Genomic DNA, 20298 nt, shown 5'->3' with positions numbered 1-20298 from the left:
AGAGGAGAATAAGGCTGGCACACTTTCCATGGCCAGTTCTATAGCTTAGATTCTGTCTATGTCCCACTTAAAATTCATGACATTGACCTGCACTCACTTCTGCATTCTGTTCTCTACCACTTCTGTGACCCGGTTTTACCTTGTTAGCTATGTGTGCATCTGGCTCACATTTTACTTTTCCACTCCACCCTGCTGCTCTCTCCAGCCCCCTTGTTGTTTGTGACCAGTTCATATTCATGATCCATGATTAGACAATGTGACCTCCTGCTTTCTGGTCCTCTTTCAGGTTTAAACCAACTACCTCTGTTCCATGTTAGCCATATAAATAGCATTTCCTGCCCTAAATCTCATCATGACAAGGCACTGTTGACATTCCAGGTCCTCTTCCCTCTGACTCCTTACCGCCGTTCCACTGATTCCCAAAGTATGGAATCCTGACCAGCAAAAGCAGCTTCAGCATCACCTAAAAGCTTGTTAAACATGCATATTCTTGGTCCCACCTGAAACCTACTGGGTCAGAAACTCTGGAGGTGGGGCCCAGCAATCTTTTTTTTAACTTCCCTCCATGGAATTGTGACGTCCACCAAAGTTTGAGAACCACTACCTCAAGCCATCTAGTCTCTTCTCCTGCATTCTGCCTTCCTCCTATTAATGCTTTACTAATTCTGGTAGGAAACATCTTATTATTGGAGGTCGTTGTGTGCCGTTTTGAACATCATTATCACAGATAATTTTAGAAGATTGTGTAAAAATCAAAATAATTTCTAATGCTCAGCGAACTCTTTCTCATCCATGATAACAAGATATGGTGATGATCTAGAGAGATGAAGTTACAAATAATCCATGAGACTCATCTTATTCAGGAGGGTTAAATTTGTCCTAGAAAAAAAAGGTTTTCTAATAATGCTAATAAAAAAATGCTGGTAAAGATGCTGTTAAATAGCGCTTGTAAATAGTAAAAAGACATAGAGAGTTAAATAGTCTTCAAATTAATCAAACTTGGAATTACCAAGCATCAGGAATTCCCAGCTAATTGATAAAGAGTATACGGGGTCCATCACATGAATGTTTCTACTTTGTGTATGTTTGAAAATGTCATAAGAATTTTAAACTAACAGTTACTTAACAGTGGCAGCATCATTCTATCCCCATATTATATGAATCCAAATCAAGTGTTTTTCACTTTTGTCACTACCAATCTTGGTCATAAATGATGACCTAATAATGAATTTGTTGTGCCTATTGAATGTTTTTTGTTTATTTCTATTAGGTATGTATATACTTATATCTATGTATGTATGTATGTATGTAGATAGGTACGTAGGTAGGTAGGTAGATAGACAGACAGATAAAACATGGTTATCAATGTTAATGTTGAAGAAATGACCCAAAGCTAAGAAATTTGTGTGGTCTGTACATTATGAGTGTGTAAATAGAAAAACCCTCTAGAAAAACCATTTCACAAGATCCAGGTATGTGTCACTAGACATTAAAATATTAATATACATAAATTTCATCTATTGGAATCTCTCCTACAGGGGGAGAATTCTAATTGCAGAAAAGATTTTGTACAAGAAGATGGTCAGCAGAGTTTTTTTTTTTTTTCTTGTGAGGAAGATCTGAGCTAACATCTGTGCCAATCTTCCTCTATTTTGTGTGTGGGATGCTGCCACAGCATGGCTTGATGAGTGGTGTGTAGGTCCATGCCTGGGATCCAAACCCATGAACCCCAGGCCACCGAAGCAGAGTGCATGAACTTAACCACTATGCCCCTGGGCCAGCCCCAGAGCTTTAAACTTTGGAAATCCGTTTGTTTCTAACCATAGGGAGATAGCTAAAGAAATATCAGTTTATTTATCCAGTGTAATCATTATGAAATGAAATTATGCAAATTATAATGCTTATAATAGTAAAAAAAATGACACAAAATTTGATACATAATATGGTAAACTGTGAGAAATATATACAGGAAAACAACTCTTTCTGTTAGCGTGGTGAGGTGATCAGGGTCTTATTTCTTTTTTCTCCGTGCTTATTTTTTCAATGGAAATATATATTTAGAAATTATGGCAGTGGAATTCTGAAGGTTGTTTCCCCTTCAAGGTGGTTTTGGCCTTGGCGACTTAGCAAAGGCACTTTGAATCCACAGGGAGCTGCTTTTTGCGAGAGTTAATGCATCCCAAGGCGTGCTTCTCTGTTATTCACCAAGCCTCTGGCACCAGCCTCTAGCCAGGTGCCTCGATGAAAGCCAGATGCATAGACAGAGTCTAAAGTAATCTCATTGCAGGTGCATCCTTTTATCCCAATGTCACTCCTGGGGTATTTATCTGTTAGAAAATACAGCAATCATTTGGTTGCATCTTCACCCCAAAGAAGCAGGACTTGGCCATACTGCTCAACCCCTCCTCCTCTGGTTGTCTTATCCAGGACCTTTATTGCATTTAGAACATCAAAAAATCAAAGTGGCTTCAGGGCTAGCCGGATGGCGTAGCGGTTAAGTTTGTGCACTCCGCTTTGGCAGCCCGGGGTCCGCCAGTTTGGATCCCAGACATGGACCTACGCACCGCTCATCAGGCAATGCTGTGGTAGGCATCCCACATACAAAGTAGAGGAAGATGGGCACAGATGTTAGCTCAGGGCCAGTCTTCCTCAGCAAAAAAGAGGAGGATTGGTGACACATGTTAACTCGGAGCTAATCTTCCTCAGAAAAAAAAAAAGTGGTTTCCTGGAGACATATTAAACTGAATGGCAGCTGTGTCATTATTTCACCAACGGGGAACTTTCAGCAGAGCCTCTTCCCATGGCGTCAGTTTGAACATGCTAAATTGAGGCATATTAAGAGGACTGGGGACCATCCGTTGTGGGACGGTGATGCATTAACATACCTGCAGCCCTTCCCATCCTGAAGACTCTCGGTTGGTTCAGTAGTGTTCTTTCCAGAACATTGGCTTTAGAATCTGCACTGCTCTTCTCTTATTAATGAGGCATAGTAATCGTACTTTTAATCACAATTATAATTACTACTACCGTTTGGGGCATATAAAAAGGCCAAATCAAAAGAAGAAAAAACCCATAATCTTCAAGTGTCGATGCTTTATATTGTCTGCTTCAGATGATTTTTCACTATTTTATATATATATATATATATATATATATATATATATACATATTTCTTTTTTGTTGTTGTTGTTGAGGAAGATTGGCCCTGAGCTAACATCTGTGCCAGTATTCCTCTATTTTGTATGTGGGATGCTGCCACAGCATGGCTTGACGAGCAGTATGTAGGTCCACACCTGGGATCCAAACCCACGAACCCCAGGCCACCAAAACAGAACATGCAAACTTAACCAGTTCCCTACTGGGTTGACCCTATTATTTTTTTTTTCTATGTTTATAGAAGAGTCAGGTCAAATATTGTATGTCCCTGAACCGTATGTTGCCTAAAGCCTGTCGGTTTGTAGTTACTCTGTTGATCGTGCATTTCATCACCCATTTCTAACTGGGGGAGGGGGGCTGGCAGAGGATCCTTTGTCACCGCATATCAATCATTGAATATAAAATGAAAGCCTTGGGAGGAGCATAGCGAAAGGAAAGGATTATTTATCCAGGATTAACATTGGAGTCATTTTGCTGGTTCATTTCTACAAGTAAATCATCTTTCTTCCAGTTTTAAGGCCGCCGATTGCTTTGCTAGTTCCTGTGTTTCTGACTAAGCATAACACAGAGTCTTTCATCTGGCTATTTATTCATCTTACGGTAACAGCTTTCAGTCCTCTTTAAAAATTAATTTGACTTTAATGTCTAGTTATCTAGACTCCCCTGGGCTAGGATGAAATCACACGGGCGGAATTTTGATTTGACAAATGGTCATTGTGCGGGAGCCTTTGATCCTCCACCATGGTGTTAACCAGCTGCCCCTTGTCTGGCTGAGCTTTAAGCAAGATCAAAGTCTGCTCCCCCACAAGGCGTGATCACTGGGGGGCAGTGGGAGAATTCTGGCACTTCCCCGCATCCCTGGGCTGCTGCAGCCCTTCAGCAGGAGCTTAGAGCCCTCCTAAGCATTTATCTACCCAGAGAAATTGGATGCCAGCAGAGGTGAAGAGAAGACAGACAGGGTGAGTTTTTCCTGGGACCTTGGAGTCCCACACTTCTGGCACTTGTTGATAGGAAGCCCTTTGCTCCCTAGAGTAGGAATTCCTAATTCTGATTTTCCAGTCTCTGAGGCTTGCTCAATTTTTCCAAGTTTTCAAAAATTATGAAAAGTTCATTTTAACTCACTTTCATTTTAAAAAAAATACATACAACATGTGGTATATTATAGTTAGAAAGAAGGAGAGAAAACAGACAATTTGCTAAAGATCTTTGGCAACTGTTGCCCTCATGGTTAGACGCCACATGCCTAAAAATGAGATAAATGTCTTAAAAGCAAAAGAACGAGTGTAGACTTCACATACTCCCCTTGATAAAGATTGTTCAAAAACATCCGGCCTCAGTGAGCTGGCTGTAAATGTCCCCCTCCCCAGGAAGGCAGGTGCTGTCTAACTCTGCAATCTCTTTCTTCAGATGGGGAGCTCTCCATATCGAATGAAGATGACTCCTTGGAAAACGGGCAGTCTCTGAGCGCCAGCCAGCTGTCTCTGCCTGCCCTGTCCGAAATGGAGCCGGTTCCAATGCCCAGGGATCCCTGCTCCTATGAGGTGCTCCAACCTTCAGACATCATGGATGGGACAGGTAAGGCCACTGGCGGAGCTGTAGAACAGGTCTCCAGCATGTGGCTTTAGGGACCTTTGTCCTGGCTGCACTTGGGGTTCTATTTTGACCCACTCTCAGCGTAAGAATCTCCTGGAAATCAGGGCAAAACTGACCAATTAGTACATACTGGGTATAAAAACAAGGAGGATATCTACACTTATTTTTCTATAGTTTTTAAAGACTTTTTTATAACCTTATCTCTTTAAAGAAGATATGCCTTGTTTTTGTACTATTGATGATTTAAAAGTGTCATTGTTTTGTTTTCTAACACTCATTTCTGTTAAGATCAAGCTGAAGAATCCTACGTGTCTATGTGGTACCTATCCAGTTCACCTGTTCATAAGGCCCTGGCGTGCCCTTTAATCTGAGTCCCAGGATACCAGTTAATAGTTGTATCAATTTACCAATTATATCAATTTACTGTTACAATCAATTAATGTGTTCATTGGCTATTAAATTGTATACAATTTACTGATTAACTTGTATCCTGCTGACAGATGATTTTTGATGCCATCTGACTGTCACTCCCTCTTTGGTCCACAGCCCTCTGAGTGGCCAGTATTCCCTCAGAAGACTTGCAGGGTGGTCCTCATTAGCCTGAAGATAGGACCCTCCCATGGCCAGTGAAGAGTGGTCCTTGTTGTCAGGAGACGAGCCTGGGGGAAGGGACCTCTTGGAATCTCTGGCATGTGGATGGAAAGGCCACGTCCTTTCTCCACACCGTGTGCAAAATCTACATCAGCAGAACACGGGTGGGAGGGTGGGAGAGATGACGTTTCGCCAAGTCAATTCCCATGTTTCACTTTGGGACCTGGTGAGTCCTTGCTCCATCAGTGTGTCCAACACTGATAATAATAGTGTCCCTTGAGATGGGGGAGAATTTAGTGCTCATGAGGATTATTTGCAGGCTTTGATGCTGCAGGGAACACTGCTACCCAGATTAGAGGGGAAGAGAGGGCAGGGAAGGAGTCATTTATAGGCATTCTTAGTAGCAGTGATGGGAGGAAGGAGCATATGCAAGTGAGTTACATTCCCCCCGCCCCACCACCAAGCTGGGAAGACTTTTCCAACTAAAGCAGTGAATTGTGTTTTGTATCCAGCCTTCCTGGTGACGTTGGAATCAGATGGATTCGATTGTTAGAGTGAGATCTGTCATCCCAGTGAATCATAGAGTGCCAGTTTGTCATTGGCCAAGCTGCCAGCATGGAAGGAAGGCCTGTGCTACTACCTGTAACAGCTCTTAACTGGAGCCAGTTGGGGTTCCCCCGTGGGGAAGAGAAGAGTCAGGCTCAGTGCAGAGAAAGAGGAATGGGGGAATCGAAACAGGAAAACCATAATTCTGGTGAGTGAGAGGAAAGAGGAAGGGGGAAGACAAAAAGGTGTCGAGTTGGAGCATCCTTCACCTTGTCAGGGATTATAGGAGCCAGCAGGGGCAGGAAGATGCCCCTAAAACTGCAGGGTGCCCACAGGAGGCTGCTGCCCAGCTCTGGCGGCTCCCAAACTTAGAGGAGCAGCCCCCCCGGGCATGTAGGGGTAACTCATCTGGTGTCTAGGCTGTCTTCATTACTCAGTCCCAGATCTGGGAGCAGAGACACAGTGAGACCCAGCGGGCAAAAGCAAGATCCCGGAATCCACTCTCTCTTCTTCCTAGCAAAGGGCAACCAGGCCCAAAGGAACATGCCAGCGATTGGTGCTGGTTGGGTTCAGAGGGGGCTCTTTGTCCCTGATCCACTACACCTGCCATCCGTGGATTGCTGCTGTGGTCCCATGGGTCACATTTAAGAGCACCCGTGGAATTTGTATTATCAATGCCGAGATCGAAGTGGTGGTGCTTTGGATGGTTTTGAGAAAATGTCCTCTTCCTTTTTCTCCCTCTTGCTGCTTCTGCCTCTCCCTTTTCTGCCTCTGGCTCCCCACTGTGTCCCTCCACCCCCACCGCCCTGCTTTATTGGATTTCTGGTGTCCCCTCTTTTAACTCTCCACTCACACATGACAACCTGGAACAGCTGGTGCTCTGCGGTGTTGCTGCCCCACGTCCCTGTGCTGTGTGTTCCCGCCGGCCCCACCTGCACTGCGTTGGTGTAATGTCTCCTGTGTGTCATGTGGTTGTCCCCTCAGTGTCTGAAGAGAGTCCCTCTGCCAGTGAGTCTGGAGTCCTCCTGTCCCAAGATCCTTCAGCCAAACCAGTCCTGCTCCTGCCCCCAAAAAAACCTGCTGCTTTCTCTGGAGACCATGAAGAGACCCCAGTGAAGCAGCTGTCCCTTCTCAAGCAACCCCCTGCCCTGCCTCCCAAACCCACTGCCAGGATTGCCAACCACTTAACAGGTGAGTCAAGACGTCTTCTGGGGGCATGCAGCCCTGCCTTCCCTTCCCTTCAAGGGATCATCTCTTGCTTTTTTTCTTTTTATCTGAGGCCTGACGCACCTCTTTGGCGAGGTTGCTCTGTGGGACGTTTGGGTGTTTCCGTGTGTGTCTTGGTACCTGCAGTCATGACCTGGGTTTATGTGTTTGTGTCCAGAAGCGTTCAAGGTACACCTACCAGTCGTATGCCAAGAGCCTCCAGTTGTGTGTATCTGCAAATATGTGCATTGGTATTTATGTGACTGATTCCGGATTATTTGCCCATCTAGGTGAATCACATTCAATGTCAAAATCTTTGCAAAGATAAAGAGTAGTACGTTGTTCCCTTCGTAATGAATTTGTCAAAGCTTTACATTTTTTGTCTTTAAATTATTGCTCTGAAGCCCAGTGTATTTCTTCTATTAAAAAAAAAACAAAAAGCAAAGAAAATCTGCAGAGTATTGTGGGAAATACTTTAAAAGCAGAATAAGCCTAGGACTGCTGTCCTAAAATGATTTTTATTTTTAAAATGTTATTTAATGAATGGACCTACAGTTATTAAATTGAGCATCTAGTGGAAAAGCACTTCACTGCACATTAGCCTGTGAATCGGACCCCACTTTGTGGTTTAAGTTCGTGGTTTAATCAGAGATTAAAGATTTCAGAGGGTTGTTTCTCCAGCCTCGATAGTATCCCCACCTGATACTACCAACTGCCTTTTTACAGTGTGTTTGGTATTTTTATAAATAGTTTCAAATTGATCTCTGTACATTTTTGTAAGATGTACTGGGGCTGGAGGTAGGGAAGAGTACGCAGCTATTTTATAGTAGAAAACGGGTTCAAGAAAAGTCAGTGACTTTCCCAGGGCTGGCAGGAATTCTGCACTGGAGCCACGAATAGATCCTGCGTTCCCAACTCCTGGTTCAGTGAGCATTGTTTCCGTGAGAGAAGGAAGTCTCTCACGTGGTGCTGGGTTTTATTAGAGTCCAACCTAAACAGGGTTGCATCAAACCCTTCTATCAAGGTATGCGCCCATGAAAGTCAGATGTATGTGTTTCAGAAGAGCAAATTCCATCGAAAGGAACCATTCAACACGTTAATAACACTTTAGTTCAGTGCCCCCAAATTTAAATGCATCTACAAAGGAGAAAATGCTGTTGTAAACCTCCCTCTACGAGATGACCACTGTCCATCTGTCCGTCTGTCTATCTAATAAAAATCAAATACTGCTGTATATATTCTGTATCACTCAGCAATGTCTCATGCACGGATTCTCATGTTAGCAAATATTCCACAACACAGTCTTGTCAGCTGCCTGGTGTCGATCAGGATTACTCGATTGACCCCTTAGGGGTTTTTCATCTTCTCTGTTGTAAAAAACACAACAGCGAACATCTTCAGCAGCTTACGTGTATATAAGCATCTCTGAGTTTTCCGTAATTTATTTCTGGAATTAGCAGTTAGAATTAGCAATTCTAATTCTAGAAATAAGTTACGTACCTTATCTAGAAGTAAATTTACGTTACTTTTAAGAGCTTTACACCTCTTAAGGCTTTGCTGCCGAATTTCCATTGAGAAAGATTAAATATTGCAAAATAAACGTCCACATGTAATACGTATTTATTCAGCACACCTACTTTAGGCAGAATACTGTGCTGGGTCTCAAAGCAGATACAAGTATATGACAGTTTAATGAGTGTGTGTGTGTGTGTGTGCATATACACATACATACATATATATTTGTGGTTATAAAATAGAATGTGAAAATAGCTACTGTCAGGAGTAATACTTGCAGTTCAGTGCAATCTGATAAAAGAATTACTGGAGAGGGCTGAAGCTTGAGCTGATCCTTAAAGCGTGAAGGGCATTTATGGAGAATGAGGGAAGAACATTCCAGAAAAGAAGACCCCAGACAGAGGCTCAGAGGAGGAGGCAGTGTTTCGGGTGGGAGGTGAGGTGGCCGAGCTGGGGTGGAGGGTCTGTCTTGGGATGTGTTGAGAGAGAGGCTCATTAGGTAAGGCATGTGAGGATTTAGATTTTATTCCTGCAGCTGTGGAAAGCCTTTGGAGGTTTTTGAGCAGAGGAGTGATGTGATGAAAACCAGCCTTTAAAAAATTTTCCCTGGTCACTGTAGAATGAACAGAAAGAGGAGAAGGTGGAAGGCCTAACCGAGAAGCCACTGATGCCAGCCCCATGCCTGATTCTCCCAAATCGCTTGTTGAATGAAATTGAATGATTTGAGCCAAGGCCACTATTTAAGAGCCTACTTAGGTAGAAATCTGTGCTAACAAGCATGTGGCTGATAGCAGTGGGGAGAGAGAGAACAGAACAATAGATAAGACATTTTAAAAGAAGAATTGACAGAACTTCTCAAACCACCCTCTAATTTATCTAGTTATCTAATTAATGAAGGCATACTTCATTCATTCATAGCTTCAGCTATGAGCCCCGAACTTGAGTAGCTTGGTATCCGCAGGACTCTTTTGATGTATGAGGGACTGCAGATATCTAAATTGGACCAATCTTTCTGGCTTCCCTCATCCTTTCCCATGGACCGTGGACTTTTTCTATTATCTGTAAACCGCACCTCTATACCTGGGATCAAATGGATAAAAATACGTAAAAGCTAACAATCCTTACCATATTGTACCTGGTAGCCTCTTAAATCTGATGAAGACAAGATAGGTGGAGATGTCTATATGCTGTAAATCTGGTGCTTTTTGGGTTAAAGTCACTTAGACTTGCTTAATTTTTGTAAATGAGTGTCAGTCATAACGAATCACCATGAGGCAGCTACATTAACCCTGTTCTGTTACTAATTACTCTAGAGACTTCTGTGCCATGTCAGAAAGAATTAATAAACTAAGAATTCTAGAACTCTAAATTGAGACATGAGTTTTAACATGTTCTCAACGTCTGTTGTTCTGTCGACATGTTTGAAAGGAAACACAAGACAATTTGAAAGACACCAAGCATGATGAATAGAGTCACAGTGGTTCTTGGTCTGGTAGGATGCTGGGCGAAGCATAAGCCTGAACTTCTTCCAGGTACACCATCAGGGAAAGACGTACAGAACTCTCTCTACTTTGGCATTTGTTTCCACTTTATCAGGAAACCATAGTTAACTTGGAGACTATTTTTCTTACACATTTTCTCTGTTCTTCAGCCAGGGAGAGAGAAACTCTTGCTCTCCCAAACTGTTTTTCTTCTTCTCCCACTGTCATCCTCTTTCGTCTCTTCTGCAACATCAGCATGCACAGTGGCGTGTAATGCAGGGTCAGGGGTTTGGGGCATCAGATTCCCTTCTATTCCTACAGCAGAGCTGGTTGCATAAGTATGATTGGAGATGAATGATTCTCAAAATGCATCCTTCTTGGAATGATGGCTGACCCCAGAGGAAGGGGGTGATGGAGGCAAAAAACCACGGTCTCCTCCTTTCTAAGTCTTCATCAATCACCTCTCCAGCCATCCTGGCTCCAGAAGTCAAATGTTGGACGTTGCATGAATAATCCATGCCTTCTGCATAAGGTATTTGTGGTTAGGCACCCCATAAGTGCCATTTGGAGGAAGGATAATCACCTTTGTGATAGTTGGACTTTACAGTCCGACGTTCACACTTGGGTATGAATGATGGCAGCTACCATTTTTTGAAAACTTTATGACATACCTTTAGTCCTGTGAGGTAGACACTATTATCATTATTCTCTCTTTTTCCTAGAAGAGGAAAATGAAATTTAGAGAAGTTAAATGACTTGGTCATGGTTACCTAGCTAGTAAGGGGCAGAGATGGACTCAACCCATTTTGTTGGACTCCAGAGTCCTCACTTATAACCATTAATTTACACCGTCTCTACCAAGATACCTATTCTTAAAATTCTAAGAAATGAAATCATTAGTTTTCACTGGTGTTTTGTTTTGTTTTGTGTTTTGTTTTTTGCTTTGTGTGTTTTAATCTGTTGAAGAAATTAGAAAATCTGCTTCTTTAACTTTATAACTCAAAGACAAAAAATGGTCCAGTCTTTCAAAATTAAGTAATGTTCTCAAGGCACTTGATTCTAAAGAGGAGGATCCAAGTACGTTTGGGTTGGGTATCCATGGACAAAGGGCATGCCAGAAGGACAGAGTGTGTAAGAATCAAGACTGGGACAAATCACATGGGAAGCATTTGACTACAATTGGAGACTAACAATTTGGCAAAGAAAGGAAACTGTTGCTGATCCTTAAAAACAAGTCCTTCTGCTGCTGTGAACCTGCCCAGGGCTTATTTGCACTATCTTTAGAACCTGAAATACAAGGAAACTTACTGTACTGTCAGAACTTGGTTGATTGCTAGTTTCAACATTGCAAAGTATTTGCAACTGCAATTACCTGAAAAATGGTATCCATGCCCTGTGGTATTTTTCAGCCCCAGCACGTGTCCAGTAAGAATCCTCTATCCAGTGCCTGTCAAGCCAAAACCAGTATTCCTATTTATAGCTGTCTCTCTCGTCTTGTGGGCATTGTCTACATTGAACTACAGTCACTTTCTGATGTGTGATTTCATTATGTTTCTCTGTTGCTCTCTGATCGTCTGTCTCCATTTCTCCCCAATATCCCACGCCCCCTCCTTGTTCTCCTCTTTCAGCCTTCTCTCCAGCCCTGCAAAATCTTCTAACTACTTTTGCCTCTGCCCTGGCACTCCCTCTTGCCTCTGACAGGGCAAGAAAACTGGTGACCAGACTGCTGTGACCTTGATCTCATCTGTGCCTCTAAAGGGAAAAAATTATTTGTAACCCAGAAGCCTCATAAAGAGGTTTAAGGTTCACACTCTCTTGATAACTCATACCTTGAAGGAATGGGAAATTTACCTGAATCTACTCTTTATACCCATTTGTCCGTATTTTTCCAGTTTTGATTTTCTTTTCTCAAAATGCAGAAATTCTTTTCTTAGTGCAGGTAAGAACTATCCATTGATCAAAACATTTTTAAGAGTGCTTTCTGCTCTGACCTCTATGATCAGGATGAAGATTGTAGCAAAATGCTTTTTTTTTTTTTTTGTAGCACTGTTAGATTGGAGATTTAATTCACTTGCCACTTTTTTTTCTTGTGGTGAAAGCACATAACATAAAAGTTACCATCTTAACCATTTTTAAGTGTACAATGTATAGTGTTAAGTATGTGCATCTTGTTTTACAACAGATCTCCAGAACTTTTTCATCTTGCAAAACTGAGACTCTATACCTATGAAACAACTCTCCTTTTTCTTTCCTCTCCCCTTAGCCCCTAGTAACCATCATTTTAATTCTTGTTTCTGTGAACTTGATTACTCTCGGTACCTCACATAGGTGGAATCATACAGTATTTGTCTTTTTTTTTTTTCTTTTGAGCTAACATCTCCCTGAGCTAACATCTGCCACCAATCCTGCTCTTTTTGCTGAGGAAGACGCCTGCCACAGCATGGCTTGCCAAGCGGTGCCATGTCCACACCCAGGATCCGAACCGGTGAACCCCAGGCCTGTCGAAGCAGAACATGCCAACTGAACCACTGTGCCACCAGGCCAGCCCTAGTATTTGTCTTTTTAAGACTGACGTATTTCACTTAGCATGATATCCTCAAGGTTCATCCATGTTGTCACATGTGACAGGATTTCCTTCCTTTTTTAGGCTAAATGGCATTTATGTTTTGAGTGTCCACTATGTGCAAGGTGCTCTGCCAGACCTGATAGAATTTACAAAAGTGTTCCCTCATCGAGGCCAACCTGGTGGCATAGCAGTTAAATTTGCACACACCGCTTCTGTGGCCCGGGTTCACAGGTTCAGATCCTGGGCATGGACGTAGCACTGCTCATCAAGCCATGCTGTGGCAGGCGTCCCACATATAAAATAGAGGAAGATGGGCATGGATATTAGCTCAGGGCTAAGCTTCCTCAAAAAAAAAAAAAAAGCATTCCCTCATCAGCTGTAGGAGTTGTAGGCAGTTGTAAGCTACAGAAAATGTTTACTATGAAGATGTATAAACATGGCTCTAAAGAAATTCAAATAGTAAGAGATCAGATCCTTTTGGAAGAATCAGAAAAAGTGTCATAAACAAGGATATATTTAAGACAGGTCTAAAGAGGAGTAAAATTTTGATGGGTGGGGATGGGAGAGGAGGTTGCTATGAAACAGGCAACAGAGGACAGGAGGCACGTGAGTATGAGGCGTAGTATGTTCAAGAAATAGCAAATAGCCCAGCTTGACGGGTTTGTGGGATTCTCGTAGGGAAGTAGTGAAAGATCAGGTTGGAAGGGGATTGCAGCAAAACCGTGGAGAGCCTCAAATGCCCTGCTACGGATTTAACTTGGGCGGGGGACGTGGGCGTCTTCTCTGGACTTGTAGCAAGGCTTGCCAGATTTCACAAAAGCCTGTCTCCTCGATATTCTTGTGGATAAGATGGACAATAATGCTGTTGGGTGATTTACAACTGGATGTACGAATGTAACCGGGGGATGTTCAGCGTCAGCTTGAAATTGCAAAGGGCACCAAGCTGCTGCCCTTGGTTCTTCCTCTTGGACGTTGTTTAAATGTCCCAGGAATAAATTTCCTGAGGACGGGGATTTGGTCTGCCTTGTTCCCTGCTCTGCCCTTTGCTAGCACTATACAGCAGCAGAACGGGAGGCCTTGGGAGGGAGAGAAGCCCCTGTGGCTGGGGCATTTGCCCACGAGTTCATAGCAGGATACTTGCTCTCCGGCACTGACTTCCACCATAAATGAAATCTGAGTCTGTTGTATTTGAAAGAAACACGGTAACCTAGATGGAAAAGCAACCCCTTATATGAGTAGCAGGTAGAACATGACAGTCATCCATCAGTCAAACTTGTGATCCAGCCTTAAGTGTCAGAGAGTACATTAGTAATGTCACAGGGAGATGGAGATAACCTTGTGGACACCAACTGCAGACAGTTAGACCAGCCACCACCATTTCTGTAAATGCAAGAAATCTGAGTCTGTCCCCCAACAATGAATAAATGTCGTGTATCAGATGGATCCAAGATGAGAGAGGAACTGCACCCATCCTTCTTTTTCCTTTATATATTTGTGGATCTAACTTGAACTTATTTGTACCTTCACCATGAATGTTCTACTTCTTGATAGTTCCGTATGATCTGTGTAGTATTTCATTTTATATGCTCTACATTTACTGCTTTCAGACTTCAGACGTGTATCCCCTGGTTCTAGTGTTCTGAGATCGGATGAACATTTTGTTGCTTGCCTTCGTGACTTTGTGATCTTGATTCGACCCCCTCTCAGCTTGGGCCTGGATACTCACAAACAGCAGTCCTCCCAGTAGGCACTGTGGGATCTGTGTTCCTTTTGGGTGTCCATCTCCGACCTTCTCACCTTCCATCATGCCTGTCTTGCAGAAGGCTCAGGTTCAACAGCTCAGTTATCAACTGAATGGCACTTGCCTTGCCGCGCCTCCTTGGGAGCAACAGCACTAGTCCATTGCTGCAAAAATAAACAGTATAATGTGTTTATGTATAAGTGATTTATAATTTCTAACAAAATACTGATCTTTTCAACAGATGTTTGTTCTCGTGATTATAGGAACATCTATAATTTTGACTCTTTGAGAGCAGTTTCCTGACAATGAATAATGTGTAATCTTACTTTAAAAAAAATCTAATTGAATTGCTTGCTCTGCAAAGATGACATGCTAACGTGACTCAGCTGGTGAATGACCCCCATCCACTGCCCAGCATCTCCATCTCAGAGAGGCACGTTCCTTCCTCTTTCTTGTAGTCTTCCCAGATGGTCTTAGGAGGGGTAAATTTAAAAACAAAAATCTTTCTTTGTGGAAAGTGGCTCTGAAACAAAGTCAGTTGCTGGTGCTGCATATGCTATAACAGCCTTCAATTTTAGGATTCTGGAAGGTCTCAGGACATAGTCCTCTCAAACATCAGGTATTTGCTGTAGTCTTCATGTGCTTGCCTGGCTTGGGAGAGCCGGCCAAGCTTGGGGCATTTAACCCAAATAACTTCTTTGTTACACTTGTTTCCTTCCACACCATCCCTGTCACCACAAGGGGTCAGTCAACACATTTTGCCTTTGCAGGCATTTGACCAAGGATAAAATGTCAGACTGCCGTAGAATCCCTAGGATGGCCTGAAGGGATTGATGGAGCTCCTGTGAGCACCTCTCTTGCAGCCAGGGGGAATCTGATTCAGTACTTTAGCAGTACTGGACTCTTATTTAAGTACCAAGTCTACTTCTTATAGCCTCTATGTCTTTGGGTGGCATGCCTGTGTCTATGCAAGGAGATAGAGATCCTAACCCACTGGAACCAGGTGGCAAAAGGCTGAGACGTTCTTACAACACCTTTGTTCATTAAGACACTAAGTGCTACTATCATTGACAAGTACTTCCGATACATCAGCAATTACAAATGGCTTCCACAGCAGGTGTTAATAAAAGTGAGAAGAGAGGCTAGGACTGTTTTTATTTAGCCCAGACTCCTTCTGTTATAGACTACAGTCCTGTGGCATGAGAATCGACTAGAGAAGTAATCTGGGATTTTCATTCCTTGTCCGAGTCATAAGTCAGAGCTGTGTCATGGTTGGAAATACAGCCCTCTTGGGTTTTATGGCTCTGTGACACTCATAGTTTGGGTTTATTTTCCTTGTTCTCTGGAACTGGTTGTTTTTGCTTTTTCCACTCCATCAGCAGAGACAGTTTTATGAATCTTGACCAGTCTGGCTGCAGAGGACTTGACCAGTTCTAAGTCAGCAAGCAGAGCTGTGTGTGTACCCCAGCAGGACCAGCCACTGTCCTCATTCTGAATGCAAGAGGTGGAGTGTGTGCTCCCACAATCCATAAATATCATGCACGGGATAGATGCAAAGCATTTTATTCAGTGAGATGCTATCAAAGGAAAGGAGGCATTATATCCCTGGATATTTACAGGTAAAAGAGCCTGAGTCCCAAAAAAGGTTAGCTATCTTTCCCAACTAATGAAGAGCAGAGGACCCAGGTGTTCTCACTCCCAGTTCTGCTTTCTTTTCCGCTGACACAGCGCGGCATGCATCTGAACAACACACTGAAGCCTGGACGACCCCACCTTTTTCTCTTCCCACGATGCTTTGTTGCAAACATGGAAAACTGCTCAGATGGTCCTTGGAAGCCTCTTTGTTCCACTACTTCAGTCACTTTCACCTGGCATTTTCACCTACCTACTTAGAATAGAAACACTGCCCCCGCTGTCACTTTCTTGGCTTCCGTCATCCCACCCCAGGCTGGGGAGCATCCGGCTAGGTGATTCTCCCAGGTGTGGCAAGAATCCTGCTACTAACACTGCAGGTATATATAGTGCTTTGCAATTTATAAAGCGTGTCCATATTGTCTTGTCTTACATTCACAGCAACCTATGGGAGAGGCAGAGAATATATTATTTTTTCAGAATCCATTAAGACCTTATCTGTTGAACTCCTGTTACATACCAAGGACTGGACTAGGGGTATTTTGTACTCAGGCCCTCTGCTAACCTGTATGGGGACTTTGTAAAATTATAAAAACCTGGGGCCGGCCCGGTGATGCAGTGGTTAAGTGCGCACATTCCACTTCAGCGGCCCGGGTTTCGCTGGTTCAGATCCCGGGTGCGGACATGGCACTGATTGGTAAGCCATGCTGTGGTAGGCGTCCCACATATAAAAAGTAGAGGAAGATGGGCACGAATGTTAGCTCAGGGCCAGTCTTCCTCAGCAAAAAGAGGAGGATTGGCAGCAGAGGTTAGCTCAGAGCTAACCTTCCTCAAAAAAAAAATTAATTTAAAAAATTATAAAAACATGTCCTTTGGAGGAATGAATTACAAAAGCTGCCCCTTCCTCTGGGGTGACTCAAGCCCATGCCAGGACAGACCTCTGGCTGGGTTTCAGCCCCCTCATCCCCTCAGCATCCCCCATCAGAGTAGACCATAATCCATTTACTTCTCCCAACAGGCCTATCAGGTAGGTAATTAATATGCCCCTTCTACAGATGAGAAAACTGAGGCTCAGGAAAGCTAAATGTCTTAGGCAGAGTAACAGAGCCTCTTGATCTGGTGCTGGGATTAAACCCCAGCTCTTCTGAGTTCTAAGCCACTGGTGATTTCACCAGGGCCAAATCTCATCCTCCAGAAGGCCTTGGGCATTGTCACTTTGCTGGTGAAGGGAGCAGTCTCTTCACCAAGGAATGGCTCTTAGAGGGTGGCTTCTCAGACTTGATTGTGGCATGGTCCCTGGGGACCTTGTCAAGGTGAGGATTCTGGTTCAGAAGGGCTGAGCTGGGCCCTGAGAACCTGCATTTCTCATGGCTCCCAAGAGGCTCTGCTCTGCTAGTCCACGGACGACACTGATTAGCAGAGCCTTAGTGTAGGAGAAACAGGTCCCTAAGTTCTTTTCCCACAGCTCTAAAGACATGATGAGAAGGAAAACCAAGGCATACTATGCACTAGGCCCAGCCCTTGCTAGGGAACAGGAGATGAAACAGCCACATCCACTGTGATCTAGTTAATGCGTCGTGTCTACCTACTGCAAATAAAAATCAGCAACAAGTCAAGAAAAGTGAGATGGGTCAAGTCGACCCTATATGAAATGCTCTGACAAAGGGAAGCCCAGGGCCTGGTGAGAGCCCACTGGTGGGCACCTAAACCAACCTTGGGGAGAACGAATGGGCTTCCTGAGGAAGCAGTTCAATAATGATAGTAATGCTGGCAACAAGAAGTATAGTTACTATTCATTGAGTAACCAAATGCCAAACACTATGCTACATAGTTTATGTACTTTATCTTATTTAATTTTCACAATAGTCCTATGGTAGATTGATGCATCCCCATTTCACAGATTGGAAAACTGAACAGCAAAGAGATTTAAGCAGTTTGCTGACGCTAACAGAGCTGGATGAGTGTGTGATTTTTACATTTTATCTTCTACTTTAGTAAGACAAAGTTTGGTAATTATTTTGTGCTTCTTGGTCCTATAATAACTTATGGCACTTTCTCAAAGTGTGGTCTCCACCTGGGTCAGGGTGATCTGGGGGCTTATTTACAAAGCAGACCCCCAACCCCATTGTAGACCTGCCGAATCTATGAAAGTGAGGCCCAGGAATCTGCCTCTCCCAAACCTCCCTAATGAGGTTGGAGAGATCACTACCCTCAGAATTTGACATTTTGGAAAGAACAAGGGGGTGGCATGCAGGACAGTCCCGATCCATTCATCTCACTCTGTTACCCTTACTACAAAAATGTTAGTGCCTCACTGAACAGACATGAGTATTGGGTATATGTTTCTATATTCATTTGAGAAATACATACCGTACACGTAGGGCAAATGAGAAATCAGCAAGGAGGAACAAGAGAACTCTGATGCACGGAATCAACTCTGTAGGAAAAGTTGAACATTCAGTTAAGTGTTTATTGCATGAGACGAAATTTTGAAGAATGGCTTTTTAGGCAAACTTGTCTAAAATGTCCTTAAAGTCTTCTAAAGCTAATAAGATACAATAGTCCACCCAGAAGGATATAAGAAATCGTGTCATTCACAGAATGTCAAGGATAAGTGATTTTTATAAATATAAAATTAAATTGAAAGTGCCCTCTGACGAATTGCTTTAAAAACAGATCCTTTAACTGCAAACCTTAGATTTAGGCAAGCCAGTCATTAGGTAAACAGATTTTAGGCAAATTAGCTTCCAGTAAATTGATTTCCTGCAAATTGCTTTTACTTTTTACACGTTGAGGGCATAGAAATAGAACCTAGAGACTATGCTGATGACCTCTCAGGATGGGCTTTGCCCGGGGGCTGGGCGGAACTGATGCCTCCTGGCCATAATTGATGCCTCCTGGCCATTGAATGCTGGGATGGCCCAGCCTCGGGCAGCATTGTACTCCGAGCAGTTTAACACCCCGAATCAGTGAGTCTCAACTCCCTGTGTGTAGTAAGCACCTGTGTGTAGTAAGCACCTGGGAAGCATTTAAAATCCAAATACCCCGTCCAGAGATTCTGATCCAGTAGGTCAGAGGTGAACCCCAGGAATTTCAACTTCTAGCCGGCATCGAGGACGGTTGCAGGCGGTCCAAGAACTCCACTCTAAGAATTAGTGCCATTGTTTGTTTGTGTTCAGAGAAAAGGACAAGAATAAGAGGCTCAGAGTGGTTTTCAAACGTGGCTTTCCAAAAACAATGCTGGACACTCCCTGCACCGCCCCGTAGAATCCCTGAGGGGGCGTGGGGGTCAGCTTCGGGGTGATTCTAGGGTACCCCTGGATGAGGCTGCAAGAACGCTTGGCACGGAGTCCTGGGCCTCACTACTCAGAGCACCCTGTGGGGAGTGCTGAAGCGTGCCTGGGAGGAGCCATCCAGGACCCAGTTGGGAAGCCAAGGCTAACCCAAATGGAGCCAGCAGTAACCAGCACAAAATCGAGCAGAATTAAATGAAGGTGCTGATTATCAGGGTCACAGGAGTTCAGGGCGGAAAGGCTGCAAGGGGCAAGTGGGGTCCTCAGTTGTGCTTTGCAAGGTGAATGCAATTTTGATCATCAGGCAGGAGCAGGGAGGGGATTTCAGGGCATGGGTATGACAAAGGCCCTGAGGAAGGAATGAACATGGTTATTGGAAACCCAGTATGGAAACTGGCCTGACTGGAGCGGCCACAGTGGGCCAAGGAGAGGCAGGGCAGGAGATGCCTGGCGGAGCAGGACACGGCTGACCCAGAGTCTCACCTGGACTTGCAGCATTGACTGCAGCAAGGGCTCATTGTGGGACCTCAAGCATGACCTGTGCTTTAGGGAGATGTCTCGCGCAGGGTGAGGGATGGATTAGAGGACTGGGACCCCATTATCTGCACAATAAGAGGAGATGAGGTCCCAGGGCTGGTGTGGTCAAGGGGGCAGAGAACACAGAAGTTTGAAAGGGAAAGATAGAGAGAGAGACAGAAACTCAGAATGACAGATCACATACAGCTGGTTTCAAATTGTGCCTCCAGATCTGTTAGGAGGAATGACTTTGTATTAAGATGTCATAAAGATATAAAAATAGACATTGCCAAGTTACTGAAGGTCTGAGCTGCCCAGGCGCTCCTCAGTTATCCACCGTGTTGGTGAAAGATGGAGACCGCAGAGCTAATTCACTAAGAGCAGACGATTCTACCTGATTTTAACCAATTTCTTAATTTCCTTTCTTTTTAGCAAATCTGCTGAGCCAAAAATTATTTTAAT

General features: G+C 43.7%; 1 protein-coding gene across 6 annotated transcripts in view; it reads left to right on the top strand.

Annotated features, from left to right (window-relative positions):
• The window catches only part of PHACTR1 (phosphatase and actin regulator 1), a 287803-nt gene that overhangs the window by 193171 nt on the left and 74334 nt on the right, over nucleotides 1-20298 (top strand). For 5 of the 6 annotated variants that reach the window (XM_046640770.1, XM_046640772.1, XM_046640775.1 and 2 more), the window contains exons 4-5: nucleotides 4564-4731; nucleotides 6871-7077. In XM_046640770.1, coding sequence (XP_046496726.1) covers nucleotides 4564-4731; nucleotides 6871-7077 — 375 coding nt within the window. The remainder of the gene's footprint in view (nucleotides 1-4563; nucleotides 4732-6870; nucleotides 7078-20298) is intronic. The other variant, XM_046640771.1, reaches the window with a different exon arrangement.

This window comes from Equus quagga, chromosome 15 (genome assembly GCF_021613505.1).
Source record: "Equus quagga isolate Etosha38 chromosome 15, UCLA_HA_Equagga_1.0, whole genome shotgun sequence".
In the NCBI taxonomy this organism is placed as follows: Eukaryota; Metazoa; Chordata; class Mammalia; order Perissodactyla; family Equidae; genus Equus; species Equus quagga.
The sequence above is the reverse complement of the archived record's forward strand: the minus strand, read 5'-3'. Positions and strand labels throughout refer to the sequence as shown.